Here is a 17,296-nt window from a genome sequence, read left to right as displayed (position 1 = left end):
TAGATTGGATTTGGCATTTTTGTTCATTTTGTTCAAGTATTTCTCAAGAATCTGGGGTAGGCAACTATTATTGCTTATTAATTAATATTAAAGGTATTATCACAGGATGCTTGCTATTCCATGTAAAATTGCCTTTTGCTATTTTGGCTAATAGTGATTTTGTCAATGCTGGTGGTGTTCAAATGGTGCTTCAGGTGTTTTGGGATTGCACCCAAAGTGCCTATTGCTATTGATACTATCTTTACTTTCTTTTTCCACAGTTCCACTTCTAGTTGCAGATCTTTATATTTTGTTATTTTTCTCAGGTTCTTTTTTCCCCCTATTCTACTGCCTCCAGATACTGTAAAATGCCCATTTTACAATTTTTTTTTTGTCTTTCTTATCAACAGCCGTTAGTCTGTTGGTGTGGCAGATGCTTGTCAGATAATTATTCAACATGGGATAATTTTTTTAAAAAAAGAGGAGAATGACAGCTTTGGGGCAGGGGAAAGCAACTTTATTTGGCCTAGGCTGCATTTTATTTTTAACCTTTGAGTAAATGAGTGGACACAATTGATAGACAAATCCCATTACTTTTATTATGATTATTTTGAAAACTGGGGCTTGTGTTAAATGTAGGCATAAATCAGAGGTGGTATTCAGCAGGTTCTGACCAGTTCTGGAGAACCGGTAGCAGAAATTTTGAGTAGTTCGGAGAACCAATAGCAGAAATTTTGAGTAGTTTGGAATACCACCTCTGCCTGGCCCCGCCTCCGTCTATTCTCTGCCTCCCGAGTCCCAGCTAATTGGCTGGGTCTTCTTTTGTTGCCCTGCACAGGAGAACGGACCTGGAAAGCAGGTTAGTGGGGTGTGGAAGGAATGGGATTTTTCAGTAACCTTTCCCCAGAAGTGGGGAGGGAATGGTGATTTTGCAGTATTCTTCCCCTGCCACGCCCACCAAGCCATGCCCACAGAACCGGTAGTAAAAATTTTTGAATCCCACCACTGGCATAGATACATCTAGATCCAAATAGGCTAAGCGAAACAGTTCTGAACTTGATTTCTATGACAAACAAGATGACAAAACTTGCTACTTCTTTCATGTTTTAAGATTGAGCAGATTTATCCAACATTACACATCAGGGAATGTATGCATCTGTTGTGCAGGGACAGTTGCATAGGTGTTTCATGTATATTTCTGCATATAGTTCTAGCTAGGGGGCACTCAAACAGCATAGCACAAAACAGGAAATTGAACCAACCAATCAGCATGCAGGATGTGCACTTCCACACAGCGCACAGTTGGGATTTGAAAGCTGTTTGCATCGGCCTGTCTGCAGCCATCCACAACCTATCAGCCCCATGAATAGGTACTGTATGCAGCAATGGCTACAGGCTGTTGCAGGCAACTTTAAATCAGCCTGTCTTAATCTGTAATATAGTAAATTAAATATTCTGATTTCAGTAGCTTTACTGGTAAGAGCACACAGAGTCAGGATTCTAGCCTCAGAGTAATAACACTGGTATCTTTTACCATTAAATACAGTTTATTGCCTTTTGGTAACAGCTGATTTTTAAAGTATGATTTATACTCAGTAAGAGGTAAGCTTTATATACTCTTATTTCACTACGTTATACATTTCTAAAATATTTGATGTCAAACATTTCTCTGTTCTTCCACCATTTTAAAATCCCTCTTGACCTTTATGTAATCCATTTGCTACTTCTTAATGGAGGTACTATTACATTGAGTGTTATTAGATGAAATATGATGACAGAAATGATGTGACTGTACATATAACGCAGCTTAGGCATAAAGTAGTGCTTCCTGCAAGTCAAAGATGGGGCATATGGTTGCAGTATACTTAATTTTCACTTAATCAGGAATGGTATTGTCTGAGATGAGCCTGCCGTATTATTCTAAACATTGTACTACATACTGTAATATTGCAGAATCATAGCAGCCTTTTTGTGGGCAGTGTAAATTGTTCTTTAGCCACAAACTAGTGCAACTTTTTTCAAGCTAGGGGCTGTAAATGTATTAAACTTCAATTTCCATGATTCTTCCAGTGCTGGAGAATCTCCATAATTAATTCTGAATGGGGTGGCAATACATATTTTGTGCACAATCTGAGATTCTCATTTCTGAAGAGCAGATTGCAGCTAGCCAGAAAGGCCTTTTCACAGATTAATGTGTGTGTTCTTTCATGAATTGGGAATCCCTTTTTAACATATGAATTTTTAACGTAACTCATAATGATGTAACACTGCAACATGCACTATACATGGCTGTCCTTGAAGACCACATGGAAGCTACAGCTAATCTAAAATACAATGGCATAAACACTTATGAGCACAACTTAGTACGTCCACATAATACTTCTGCTTATATGAGTTGCATTGGTTGAAACAAGCTTTTTAGTGCAATTCTTGGTGTCAGGAATAATCTATAAATCCTCATGGTATATAGAGGCTGGCTATATGAGGGATGATCTTTCTCTGATTTCTGCCCAACTCTTTTAAGATTTAACAATGTGAGTATGGTTCAATAAGGAATGCATAAATTAAGCAGTCTGACAGGACCCAGGAAACATGCCTCTTCCTTGGAGTGCCTGTCATTTGGAATGATATTTCCTCAGATGTTCAAACTGACCCAACTCATAATAGTTTTAAATGATCTTTGAGGACCTGGTTTATTCCTGAATTTCTAGGATAGGTCACACGGGTTCATCTTGCATGAAATATCTCCTTTTGTTAGGTATGTATGTTTTCCTCTGTTATGTTTGCTATTGTCTAGTTTTAAGTATTGTCTCTGTTTTGAATCTATATGCTTCCCAAAGTTAATTTGAGCGGCCTTATATTTAATAAAATAAATGTATATTTTATAAATACATTTGTCTATGTGTGTGTGGGGGTTAATCATGGTGCATGTGCTGTGTGTGAGAAGCAGAGATGTACAGTATAGATAAAGAAGATCTAATCAGAGTGAGTGCTTGCATACTGCATCTGCTAGTATGTATAGCATATGGTCACTCAGAAGGCTGCATACTGGTTGCTTTTGGTCAAATGACTAAAGAAAGAGGATTTAGAATGTTTAGAAATGTCAGTTGAAAATCTAATTGCCTCTCCTATTGGGAAGCCTAGGGGAAACTTTTTCTAGATATTTTTTCTCCACAGGACAGGCCCTGGCCAGGTATGACACATTTTTTAACTAAATTTCTGTTTTGCCAGTTTCTCCCCCAACACCAAATTTCGTTATATTATGCTTTTTGAAATATTCCTACTGATAGTGTCCATCCCCACATTGCATAATTTCTTTTGAATATTTTGTTGGTTTAGGAAAAAAAATGAGAATTGGTGGCTGCAGCTCCATGTCCATCTAGACAAGAAGGAAGAATGGAAAAAGGAGCAGTATCAGTGTCAGCAAGAGCAACAAACCGAAATAGCAAAGAACATCTTGTGGTGCCAGAGAATGATAACTTCATTAGTCTGCTTTTTGGTAATTAGGCATTTTGTGATTTTCCACACCCATTATGACAGCCACTTCATTAGAATGAATTTCAATTTGCTCATAAAATGCAAAGCAGAAAGATCTAGAGAAAAAAGTATAACAAGGAAGCATCATTTAGTACTTTGAATTTTTCATTGCCAGTAATAAATATAGCTAGTCAAAAGAAAAGAAATTACATATTGTAGCCAAATAACTAGACCACTGGAGTTCTCATTATCTCTTCCAAAAACATATACATGAGTAGAAAAGAGTCAGATTGATACTATATTGTGGCCCACCGGGCGGCTGGCAGAGCTGGCAGCAAAGTCAGACAGTAGTGAGGAGGTTGGGAAGGAACCTGGGCCATTCCTGGAGGCTGAGGAAGGCTTGGATGAGGGCTCTGCATCAGAGGCAAAGATGGGGCTAGGGCAGGCTGGCAGTTATCAGCTGCCTTTCAGATTGGACAATAGTGAGGCGGGGGAGCTTCTGGAACTGGTTCCCAGCCAGCACATGCGCAGAGCTGCCAAAAGGAAGGCACAATTAAGAACTCAGGGTCGATGTGGAAGTAAGGCCACAAGTGGACGATGAATGGCCCCTCCCATCAGGATTAAAAGAAAAGCAAAAGGGAAGGGCGCTTTTGCAGGAAACAACTCACTTGTTCAGTCATTTGTTCGGTTCAGCGTCGTGGAGATTTGTCTGTACAACCCAGCCCTTCCCTGCCAGCAGTGAATGTGGAACTATTTACTGGGCAGCGTTCCAGGATTGATAAAGGTCTGAGCTCATTTTGCAAGACTGTTTGCCAAGCTGTTGGCTAACTGTGAATGAAATAAATTCACATTAATACATTTTTGCTGGGACTCAGAATTAAAATAAAAGACGTTTTTGCTGGGACTCAGAATTGACTTAGTGCTTGTTCTGACCAAAACATCCTGGGACCATAATTAAGCACACACTTAGTTCAAACAACTCTTGTTTTATTTTAACACTGGGAATTATGTCCATTCCCAGCTCGCAATGAGTCCCAAACAGTCCCTCAAGATAAGCATCCACCTTTATCTCCTTTGAATTGCTGCCAAAAACTAAAGTGCCAAATTAACTATAAAAAACCAACCGAAGTACGAAGTCCACAGAGACTTTAATGTTTAATCTGAACAGAACAAACGACTTTGCTTCCTGCAAAGGTTTCTCTACCTTTGCACTTCCTTTATACCTTAGGGGAGGGGCAATCACCTCCAAACCTTACTCCCGAGTCACCCCTTTTGTCTTAGCTGCTCTTGCTTTCTAGCAGCTCTGCGCACACGCACACTGGGAACAGGCTTCCCTTGTTCCTCTGCCTCACTGCTGCCCGACTCTGGAGGCTCCGGAGTCAGCACAAAACTCCCAGATGATCCTGGCCCCAACTCTGCATCGGACGCAGGACCCTCGTCTGAGTCCTCCCCAGACTCCCGGACTGGTCCCCATTCTTCCCCACTGTCCAATTCCGCTGCTGTCTGCATAGGCTGCTGGCGAACCACAACAGTGATTTTTGGGGAGGCCTAGGACAGAACATAGTGGACCTATTCTGGCAACATCAATGGAACTTAGATGTAGTCATCAAAATTCATCTGGTAGGATTCATATAGAGGCTATTTGGTAGTTAAGACTTTATTCTGGAATTTGCTTCAGGGAATCTTGTGACATTGTTGCATTGGTAAAGACCTTCCTTTTGGGAGGAAGCATCCAGAGGTTGACTGTTGGAAGAAATATCCATCTGGGTTCAGTTCCAGGTGGAAAGAAAGACATTGGAAACATGAAGGCTGATTGGAAATATGGTTTATTGATGAACCACATGGGTTTGAAGTCCCGGTGCAGCTGAACACATGGAGTGGAGAGTAATTTTATTTATACCCTCTCCTGGGCTTTGAACTTGAACTTCCTCTTCCTGTGGCAAGGGTATTTATTCTATTGGCTGTCAGACTCCCAGGGGACTATGCAGGGGTCACAGCTGAGGTTGTCTGATTAAGGCAGGGGTGGATTCCGACAGGGTTAACTACCAGTTCGGTCATTTATGAGGTTCGGTGATTTACGATGTGATTCCCTGCACACTGCCGGTGCACTAAATCGTCATCAGCATGCTGCGTGCAGAGAAGCAGCCTTTCAAAAAGCCCTTTTTTCCTGCTTTTTTAACTGCAGCTGTGCCTCACACGGCAGCTGAAGTTGAAAAAATCAGGAAATAAAGGTCAGGTAAGAGCCCAGGTGGGCAGGTGGGCAAAAACATCAGCAGACATAGAACCTGTTCCATGTCTGCTGCTCTTTAGAGCTACCGGTTCTACAGAGGTGGACAGAACCAGTAGAAACCCATCCCTAGATTAAGGCTGGTTGAACCTTGGGCTGATGTAATGAAGGGGCTTGGTTGTGCCATGTGGTGAGCTCTGCTGATAATGTTATTATGTCCTGGAGGGTCATGTCTTAATCCATCACCCTGGAGCTGAGGTCTTTTGTAGATAGGCTGGCCCAGTCCTCAATGGGCACCAAATATCTGCTGGAGGCAGGAAGATGCAGGGAGCTGAGTTTCTGTCTCCCTTAAGATTTCTATTTCTCTTTTAGGGGAAATACTCTGCCTTTTTAATGTTTCCTAAAATTTTTCATTCTTCTAAGAAGGGTGGGTGCTAACTTTCTTCAGGCAGTTACTTTTTGCTGCAATAATGGTTGGATTGTATTTCCTCATTTTGACTGGTGTTGAGCTTCCTAGAACTCCAAGAGGATAGTAAAATGTTTTAAATTACAAGAAGAGATGAAGGTGAACGTCTACAAATCCTTTATATCCAAGGATATAAGAACTATAATTGAGAATTTAGACAGCTAGTTTAAACAAGTTCACATTACTATTTCTGAAGCATTTTGGGTGCCATGAGTTTAGAATTTAATAACAAATTACAACTGCAAAAAGAATAATGTCAGGAAAAGATTTATCTGTAAACAAAGAGCAAGCCTGGACATTATTTTTAAAAAAAAGATTTCTTCTCCTGGCAGATTTCCTTGTGTCTCAGCAACTATGAAAAAAGCAGGATGACAGTTTATTTATGCACATTTCGGGGGTGGGAACTTTGCTTGGTGTATGTTACTCCCTAAACAGCTTTGAGACACCACAGCACTGCCAAAACCCAAGGAGCAGCAATCCTTTTACTGTCTGTCTATATATGATTTACAGTCATCTCTTGTTTGGTCTGAGATGTTTCAACTTGATGAGAATTTTACTGGCTTTAAATTCAAGGGATAAAAAGAAGGGATAGGCAGCAAACATCGTAAAACACGGAAGAGAAAAAGAATCTGGGAAAACACGTTTATGTTAAACTTTTCGGGCCTGAGCCCGAAATTAAAGTAAACGTTTCTAAGTAAAACTTAAGATCTGAGTTGGACTTGATTCCAATCGTGTTATTAGACAGCGGGGGCTCCAAACGGTGGAATGGGGGGTCCGTGGTTCATCCGTCTCTGGATAAGGCGCAGCCGCTCCTGGATTCAGCCACTTGCGTAGGCCTCCTCAAGCGAGACCCGAAGCGTTGAGAGGAGGTGGCCTCGGCGGCCGCTAAACAGCCCATCCCTAAGCAGGGGAGGGGTTGGAGAAGCTGAGAAACAGAAAATGGTTGAGGGCTGTCTCTGCCCTCGACATCGAGCCGCCAGAGCCGTTCAGCTGGGAGGGGAAGCGAGCCGAGTGAGCAGCGGACCAGTGCTCCCTCCCGAGACTGTCCTGCTCCCGTCATAGGGCTTGTTATTCTGTAGGCAGGGGCGACGGAGGCTGCACGAAGTCTCCCTAGGACCGCAAAGGGCCGACAGCCGCGTCCGCCTCGGTAACATGCAGCTGCGGGAGGAGGAGCAGAAGCAGGCCAGGGTGTGAGGAGGAGCTGCGGCGGCTTCTGCTTTTTGTTTGTTTTGGTTTCGGACGTGTGTCTTTTCCGCCGTTTCCGTGTTTTGGCTCGCCTCGCAGGAGGAGGAAAATGGAGTCCTTCCCCAGTAGCGGTGAGTAAAAGCAGCCCCTTTTCTGGCCTTCCCGCGCGCCAGCGGTAACCCGACTCCTCCGGGCTGCTGCTGGAGGACCTCTAGTTACAGCAGAACGACCCGGCCCTTAGGCGGTCGTTCAAGAGGGGCCACGGCCCGGCTCGGCTCTAAACTTCCTGAAATCCCAAGGCCCCTTTAAGCAGCCGGCTCCGAGGAGTCGTCCTACACCACTCCGCTCCTCCAGGTGTGTTGGGGCGAAGGTGGCCGCCACCCATCCCCATAGAAAGTCGTGAAGGTAAGGTTGCTATATGGTGACAGCCTCGACCTGTGGTGACAGCCTCGACCTGTGGAAAGTTTGGGGGAAGGACGTCTCCCCCTTTGCCTACCGAAAAGGTCTCGCAGGTCTCGCAATAAGTTTTCACGGGTCTCGTTTGGCTTCCTGAGATGCGGGAAGAATAAACCCGACCGGTAAAGTGTTTGGGGCTGTGGGGTACAGCCAAGAATTTCTGAGAAGGAACTACCGTGTAAAAAGAACACATGCTGATAATTGTATCCAGGTATTAGCCTTTCACAGGCGCTCTAGAATTGGAGAGACTTGAAAGGCAGGGAAATCCTCCTCTGGAGGGGAGGAGGGAATCTCTGTCAACACCTGTCTTTGGCTGGGAGCCAACTGCATCTAAAGTGATGTAAATTCTTTCTGACTTACTGGGTTTTTTTTCTTAAATATTTTCTTCTTATTTATTGGGTTCTACAGCTCAGCTTTTCTAGAGTCTGACTGGAGATGTCCAGAAGCTGATTGGAAAATGAATTGCCTCTTGAAACTGGGTCAAGAGAAAGTTCTCCATTCCCAAGCAGGAGTTTCAATTCAAAGATGATGGCTACTGCTGTTTAGGCAATATCAACAGAGCAATTCTCATTTGGCTTATCATGACGATAGAAATAGCAAGAACAGCTTGAATTCTTTGTGCAAGGGTTTGAATTTTATTTTATGATTAGTGAAGATTGCATGGGGATTCAGTTCATAAATTTTTATAATGATTAGGAATGATGATGGAATTACAATCCATGTTATTTCATTTAGAATTTAGTTACCAGATATAATTCAATTATAGAATGCAACTGATATTTCAAAATGCAGCAGTTTAGAGTGAAAAAAAACCCAGTAATCTTGAAATCAATGTTACAAGGAAATATCTTTTAATGCTAATCAATGAACCAAAATTTTTGTTCATAAAGGAGATATCTTGGTAAACATATAGAAATATAATTCTAGAAGAGGTATTCTAGTAAAAAACAATCAAGCTCAGCATCAAGAACCCCACATTTCAACAAACATTCTCCTTTATCAATAATTTACTAAGACATTTTTCAGAAATTTCAGTTTTGACTAATCACAGAAGATTGTAGAAAGTAGGAAAAATACTACTGTTGCCCTATTTAGAATTTATTTGTGAAATAATTTGTTTAAAATATGTGTATTCTCTATTTGTTCCTTAAAATGAGCAGTGAATATTGGTTGGGTTATTAATGTTTGTTGCATATTTTTCTCTTTTTTGTGGCAAGGTGCATCCTTAAATACATTTTTGTTTGTTTACTCGTTTCTAGATTTTAAGCTTCAATTGGTGTCAGCATCTGGCTAATCACTTGGATTAGAAACTAAGCAGGGTTGGTTGGCTAAACACCTGGATTAGAAACTAAGTAGGCTTGAGTGAAGTATCTATTACAGGACTATAAAACTCCCGGCCCGCGGGTCAGATGCATCATGTGCTGGCCATGCCCATGGCTGGTTTAGCGAAGGGGAAAAAAGTCCCTATACATCATGTGATGCTGCCATGACAACATGAGTTTGACACCTCTGATTTCTTAGAATGGTAATCTTCATGAGAATCCCGAGTCTATATACTAGATTGAGAAGTCTGGAAAAAAAATGCCAGGAAAAGAAAAAAGGCAGACCAAGAAAACCACATGGACATACTGATGAACTCACCTCAAGGAAGGTGCAATGATCTTTAATATGAAGCATTAAGATTAGATTAATTAAATCCAGATTTTCAGTGGTGCTTGAATTAGAAAAGGAGACATAGAAGACAGCCTATTCTTCTTTGGATAAAATTGTAATCCATAAATATATTTTTATTTGTTGACTGTAAAGGATGTCTAGCTCTTAAAATTCTTTATCTTTGAGATACAAGTAAGTTCTGATTTCCAGCCAGGACAGTGTTACTTCCTTTTCACTACTGCTTGGTGAATATATTCGGTGAACCCATTGGGCCTGAGGAAAAACATTGCAATAATTTTTAATGAGTCATATAACTTGAAATCATTTATTGTAATTGTTGCAAAAATTGTGTGTGTGTTAATTCAAGAACAATGAAATTATCTGGGATTAAGGGGTTTAGCATACATTGAGGTAAGAATCAGAATTTGCATGAAATAAAATTGCAGGGATTACATAAGCACATTTATATAGATAACATTCTTGCAACATATACATTGATCTACTTAGATCAGAGTAGCAATCCTTTCTTTTGTCTAGAATTATAATAGCAATAGCACTTAGACTTAGACTTATATACTGCTTTATAGCCCTCTCTAAGCGGTTTACAGATTGGAAGTAATTTTATAGACCATTTTATCCAATCATTTGCCCCAGATTCCTGAGAGGTAGCCATATAACTCCTATCTGAAATTTCCTGGGTGGGAAAGATTGTAATGTTCCTGCAGATTCATCTGTGTTATTATCAAGAAATTCTTCCTAATATTCAGTATGAGCCTCACTTTTAATTTCACCCTGTTATCTTTTTGTCCTTATTTTCAACTGAGAATAGCCTTTGAATGTCTTTTAGGTATTATATTCACTATGATATGTTCCCAGTTGTTTAATGGTTTCTTGTTAGCCTTTCAGAGCTCTTAAAATTTTGGTAGCTTTACACTGAATCTGTTTCAGCTTTTCCTTAGTCCTTTTAAAGAGTGATGTCCTGAACTAACTACATAATACAGTATTCCAAGTATACTTGAGATTCAAAAGATCAAAGATATATGATCAAAGTGATAAAGAATATCAAATGGTCTTTGTTTTTCCATTTTCCTTATTTACACTTCTGAAGAAGCCATGAAAACTATATTAAAAATATCCCAAAGATTTGAATAAATTGCTCTAAACTAGTTTCCAAGCATCCAAATTTTGATCACGTGACCATGGGGATGCTGCAACAGTAATAAATGTGAAAAATGGTCATAAGTCACTTTTTTCAGTGCTGCAGTAACTTTGAATGGTCACTAAATGAACTGCTGTAAGTTGAGGACTACCTGAATTTTATATTGTATAGTAAGTATTTTGGCTATTATTTTGTGAAAAGTTTACAATTCTTGATAATTTGAGAGATCCCAAATATTGAGGTATAGCTAAGCAGAACATGTGTCTTTCATAAGTCACTCAGTATAAAATAGTGGTACTCAACCTTTGTAAATTCAAGATGTGTGGAGTTCAACCACTAAAATTCCCGAGGCAGCCTGCATTCCCTGGCTGGGGAATTCAGGAAGTTGAAGTCCACACATGATAAATTTGCCAAGGTAGAGTCTAAAATATGGGTAGTAGCTAAAGAGCTAGACTAAGATTGGTGAGATCCAGGTTCAAGTCTACTTTAGCACTGGAAACTTACTGGGTAACTTGGTCAATTACTCTTAGCCCAGTCTACCTCAGTGCAAAGAAATATTGGAAAGAGTGTATATGTCCCTGAGTTCCTGGAAGAAAACTGAAATACAAATCAGCAGTTAAACCTCCTTTTGCATTTGAACCCCCCAAAAAGTTAACAAGTGGGCAGATTTTAAGAATAGGTAGCATACAAATGTTAGTAAATAAAGTTTCTACCATATCTATTAACATTCTGCAAGTAATATTTTCTAGCATTTCAAAAATATTGGAGCTGCCCAATATATATTAAATATGTCTTTTATTTCATAAAACTCATTTTAAGATACAGAAAAAAGAAGCTCATATTGTATCCTATGACTATTATTAAGTATTGTACCTTATGATTCTTGACTCTTGACGAATGTATCTTTTCTTTTATGTACACTGAGAGCATTTGTACCAAAGACAAATTCCTTGTGTGTCTTGGCCAATAAAGAATTCTATTCTATTCACAGTCTTAAATGACCTTGCACGGATTTATCAAAACAGAGCATTCAAACTCTTCATTCGAAAGATTGTGTAAATAATTGTTATGCCAAATTGCTATTCTGATTTGATGGTTTCAAATTTTGTGGTACTTAGAGAAGACCCTTTTGTTCTTATGGAATACTATTTTTTTCTGTTCCTGGTATTTTTTTGTCTTTTGTCCCCCTATGGCAAAAATGTGGATCAAAACACTTCACAAACATGGTAATTAAACTCATGAAAAAACCGATTAGCGTGAATATATATTTGTGTTGAGCTCTTGGAAATAGATTTATAATTTGGCAAATGCCTGTTTTCAGAGCTCTTCTGGGAATTCATAATCCTACTTAAATTTTCAAATCTTGTTTGTAAAATGTATGTAAAAGCTGAACTCTTAGACTGCATCTAGACAAACACTTTAACTTATAAGCTCCACTTACCATGAAGCTTGTAGTAAAAATAAAACCAGTGCTTTATTTATAAATTGGCTTTTTCCCTCTATGTAAATATGTGTTGGCTTAGGGACCCACAGAGCTATATTTAAAGATCCACAGAAAGAACAGTTGGTGAAGAAAAAATTGTTTTATCTTTTAGCATCAGGGTTTTTTTTGGGGTGGGGGGGAGGAATATTTTCTAAAAATCATGCTAGATTTCTTTTTAGGCTTTTTTAAAAGATCCCTTTGGCATTTTCTGAAAGTTAGTCTTGAAGAAGCTTTTATCCATAATTGATTTTTTAATGCTATGTTTCAAGAGGCTGATGATTGGATCTTCTGCCTTCTGCTTACTCAGGATATGATTGCTACTTTTGAGTGCAATATTATTAATGGGTTTCAAAAATGAACTCCCAGGACTGCCTTGCTCACTATATGTTCACATAATTTCAGAGAATAAATATAGGATATAGAAAATATTTCTGAATGTTTATTAATACAGGTGAAACTCAAAAAATTAGAATATCATGCAAATGTTCATTTATTTCAGTAATGCAACTTAAAAGGTGAACCTAATATATGAGATAGACTCATTACATGCAAAACAAGATAGTTCAAGGTGTGATTTGTCATAATTGAGATGATTATGGCTTACAGCTCATGAAAACCCTAAATCCACAATCTCAGAAAATTAGAATATTGTGGAAAGGTTCAATATTCTAGGCTCAAAGTGTCCTACTCTAATCAGCTAATTAAGCCATAACACCTGCAAAGGGTTCCTGAGCCTTTAAATGGTCTCTCAGTCTGGTTTAGTAGGAATCACAATAATGGGAAAGACCACTGATCTGAAAGTTGTGCAGAAAATCATCATTGACACCTCCATAAGGAAGTAAAGCCTCAAAAGGTAATTGCAAAAGAAGTTGGATGTTCCCAAAGTGCTGTATCAAAGCACATTAATAGAAAGTTATGTGGAAGGGAAGAGTGTGGAAGGAAAAGATGCACAAGCAGCAAGGATGACCGCAGCCTGGAGAGGATTGTCAGGAAAAGGCCATTCAAAAGTGTTGGGGACTTTCACAAGGAGTGGACTGAGGTGGAGTCAGTGCATCAAGAGCCATCACACACAGATGGATCCTGGACATGGGCTTCAAATGTCGTATTCCTCTTGTCAAGCCGCTCCTGAACAATAAACAACATCAGAAGTGTCTTACCTGGGCTAAAGAAAATCAGAACTGGTCTGTTGCTCAGTGGTCGAAAGTCCTCTTTTCTGATGAGAGCAACTTTTACATCTCTTTTGGAAACCAAGGTCTCAGAGTCTGGCGGAAGAATGGAGAGGCACAAACTGCAAGATGCTTGAAGCCCAGTATGAAGTTTCCAGTCTGTGTTGATTTGGGGAGCCATGTCATCTGCTGGTGTTGGTCCACTGTGCTTTTTTAAGTCCAGAGTCAACACAGCCATCTACCAGGAGATGTTGGAGCACTTCATACTTCCTTCCGCAGACGAGCTTTATGGGGATGCTGACTTCATTTTCCAGCAGGACTTGGCACCTGCCCACACTGCCAAAAGCACCAAAACCTGGTTCAATGGCCGTGGGATTACTGTGCTTGATTGGCCAGCAAAGTTCAAAGGGATGAACCGTATTATGTGTTGAAAAAATGGTGTAACAACTGATTTATTTGTTAGATTTCTATCCAAACTTGTGAGTGAAAGGAAACCAAAATATGAGTTGTTCGTTAAGTTTGCAGTTAATTAAATATGCGAACTTACTTTCATTTACCTCAGGGCTGTGCTTGTTGAATCTCATTTCCTTCCTGTTATCTTTAAGAGTTAGAATGGTGGGCATTTGCTATCTCAGCTGTTCATTACATCTGTCTGTGCATGGATCTTGTGTTGGAACTTTTGTTGGAATATGAATTGTATAGATGATGCCAGTCTTTTATTGGTTATAGAAAGTATTTTTCGGGTAAAATATTAGGCTCAAAGTATTTGGAAAATAAGTATCTGAGTAACAAAAATGCTGGTATACTGAAAAGATTGCAAGTTGTCTGTGACACAGAATGAATTTATTTTGGAACAATTACTGTAATATATAGCTTCTGTACTTTTGTTGAAATTTCTGAAGTTCGATAACAAAGTAGATCTTTTTGTGAACAATCTTAAATTGTACTGATGAGGAAAGATTCAGAATAGACAAAATACTAGGCACCTTAACCTGCGGATCTTTCTATTTTATACTTTAACAAAGATGCAATGTGAACAACTGCTTGACGGTTAGCATTTGAAATAAAGACTGTTCAAGTGCAGGAAGGCAACTTGCCTTTTCCCTCTTTCTCGCAAGAAAGTAGGATAGTTCAGTGTGTTTATCCAGTGTGTTGCCAAATTAAAAGAGAGATTATATTTGAAACACATTTAATTCTGACTTAGGATATAATTTTGCCAAAATAATTCTGCTGATCATTTATTTCACCTGTGCAACATTTTCCCACTTATTTAACTTGTCAATTAAGACTGAAAGAGATCATTACTTGGGGTGGGATTGTTCTTCGTTGTTGTCCATTGGAATTCGCTAAACTACAGCAACATTTTCTGGATAATGTTATCTGAACATATTGCTATACCATTAACTATTTCCTCTATCAATTGTAATTACATAAATGATGGGCTAGTACATAATTTTCTAATTGGATTTAGATGGTATCTAGTGACTGAGAAAGTCTGAGACTTTATTTGTCACCATAGTAGCTGCCCTATCACTGTATCCTTTTTCAAGTGCCTTTAGGTAGAATGTGGATTGACTAAGTAGCAGTGACATTAGGAAGATGACCAAGACTGAAACCACATTTTCATAAGAGGGCATTTATTACCAAGTGAACATTTATTACCAAATACAAATGGCTGTGCAGTCTATCATTATTCCCTAATATACATCTGTGTATATAATATGCTTCTGTGTATAGCAGAACAGAATTATATCAGACATCTTTGTAGTGAGAAATATGCGTAACTGGATCTTGAAAATTAGTTGCACAAATCTGAGCTTAATGGCAAAATCTCAATTTCCTTGCTATTTAATCCTTCTGACTACACCACTCTTCCAGTTGATAACCACAGTGAATTTCCTATTAGTCCCAAAGGTGCTATACTAGTTGGAGGGTATGAGACCAGCTTCTTAGATATGTATAAAAATACTATAATGGAAAATTACTGCACTCTCCCCTTAGTATTTTTAAAATGAGCTGATTTGCCAAAATCCTGTTGAGATACTTTAGTATGCCACTAAAGCTGGTGACATGGCCATGCATATCCCCCATATATTTGTATATATTACTTCTTAAATCCTGATTTCGCTGTATTGAATAGCATGGAATGCAATATGATTGTGTATTTATTTCCTCAAATGTGAGTTGAACTCTTACAATTACAACCTCTGACTTGAGCTGTCATAGGTAGGTGCTCTGATGATGTTGTGATGTACACGTGCATTTGTATCCCACCAAAATTAAATATTTCTCCTCCGTGCTGCATCGAGAGCCCAGGATGGGTTGACTTCTTCCTATGACGTCATTTAGCCGAGTCTGTACTAAGATATAAAAGCCAGCCCCCGGGAGAGACCCTAGCTTTTGACTCAGTTCCTTTCAGTCAGTAGCTGTGTCTCCGAAAGCATTCTGTTAGATAGCAATCACCAGCGATCTTCAGTACTTTTTTCCTCGTTTCAAGCAGCTCCCAGGGATCTGGGAAGCTGCTCTTCCAGGAGAGCAGGGCTCTCTCTGCTGCAACGTTGGGAGCAGCGTTGCCAGAGTGCTGTGCAGGCAAGTTGGGCAGCGTCTGCAAACCTCCCCCACGCCTGTGGTTTGAGCGATTGTAAAAAACGATCGGCAAACCAATAACAGTGTCAGCCAGCTGATCGTGTGGCCGGCGGCTGCCTTTTCCTTTGCTGACTTTACTCGGGGCTCTTTATAGCCTAAGGAGCGATTCTTCGATCTTGGAGCCTGTTTCCCCTAGTCAGCGGCCATCTTGGATTGAAGCCTTCCACCACAAGGTGAGAGGCCATTTTGTAAGCCCGGGGGCCATTTTATATCCTAAAGGACTTAATAAAAAAATTCTAAACAATTTCTTTCTAACACAAGAGCCTTTATTCTACAAATGGAGCAAGATAAGGCTCAGGCAGAGCTCCCCACCCCCCAGTGGAACACTCTCTTAAGCCCAATAAGAGAAAAAGACGTAGGCAACACACCCAATCAGTCCAGAGGGAGGTGGCTGCAAAAATCAGAACTAAGGCTCTAGCCCCTCAGAAGGCAACTCAGGCTGAGTTGAGGGCAGAGAAGCGCAGACATGCGGCCCTGGAGAGGCAGTTCAACAGAACTATTCAACAGAAGGGAGTGTAACTACAGCATGTTTCAGGTGATACCCGTGGGCCCCAGCCAAGCCCTCCCAGGGGAGGAGAAGTTATCTATGAGCATTTCCATCCTCCATTCTGGTCGTCTGAGGCTTTTGCAGAACAATCAGATCCTCAGGATCTCAGCAGATCTGGGCCCTATTTCCAACAGGCTTCTGGGGCCTATCCTCCTCCCCCTCCCTCCAGGCCTCGAACCTCTTCTCAATCTAGGCCTGAAGCCACCTTCACTCCCACAGCAGCGGGCCTTCTGCCTTCTGCCTCTACCTTTGGGCATAGACCAGGGGATATCCAAGATGTTGTCTCATTGGCCTTTAGGCAGGGATTGACTGAAGGCTTCAAGCAAATTCTTCGACCTTTGGAAAGGGTTCAGGCCCTTCTCCCTTCTCAATCTATAAGTTCCTTGCCTCATCACACTGATTTACACAGACCCCAGGACCTCAGGGTCCATTCTTCTCTACCAGAATGGGAGGAGGTTGATGAGGAAGGAAGGGCTGCACCATCTGAACACAATTACTCCTCTCATTCAGAGTGTGAAGAGGGCGAGATTTTTGACCAAAATCTTTCAGAGGAGGAGGATTCTGGCCCAGAGCAGACATCCTCTGCATTGATCTTAAAACCTACTCTCTTCAGGCCATTACTCAGCAAGGCCTTGGTCACTGCCAAGCTGTCACCGGAGGAAGTGGCTCCTGAGCCACAAGGAAATCCCTCTAACCAGTGAGACTCGCTCTTCTCCAAGCCTGTAGTGCATGCAGAGGTTTTGCCTTCTCCCACTTTGTTCCTGGACATGGTCAAGGAACAGTGCGCTTCCCCTTCAGCAGGTCCTCGCCCATCTTCTCTGGATAACCGTTTCTACAATGTCAGCGCAGCCC

General features: G+C 40.5%; 1 protein-coding gene across 2 annotated transcripts in view; it reads left to right on the top strand.

Moving 5' to 3' along the window:
• The first annotated feature begins 6,942 nt into the window (after positions 1-6,942).
• Positions 6,943-17,296, top strand: part of LNPEP (leucyl and cystinyl aminopeptidase) — a 56,494-nt gene continuing 46,140 nt past the window's right edge. Inside the window, exon 1 of one of the 2 annotated variants that reach the window (XM_026672466.2) lies at positions 6,943-7,465. In XM_026672466.2, the coding sequence (XP_026528251.2) occupies positions 7,444-7,465 (22 nt within the window). In that variant the 5' untranslated portion in view covers positions 6,943-7,443. Of the gene's footprint in view, positions 7,740-17,296 lie in introns of both variants that reach the window. The other variant, XM_087958136.1, reaches the window with a different exon arrangement.

This window comes from Notechis scutatus, chromosome 2, assembly GCF_049901735.1.
Source record: "Notechis scutatus isolate UNSWTSFEM ecotype Mainland chromosome 2, rNotScu1.2, whole genome shotgun sequence".
Classification (NCBI taxonomy): domain Eukaryota; kingdom Metazoa; phylum Chordata; class Lepidosauria; order Squamata; family Elapidae; genus Notechis; species Notechis scutatus.
The sequence above is the reverse complement of the archived record's forward strand: the minus strand, read 5'-3'. Positions and strand labels throughout refer to the sequence as shown.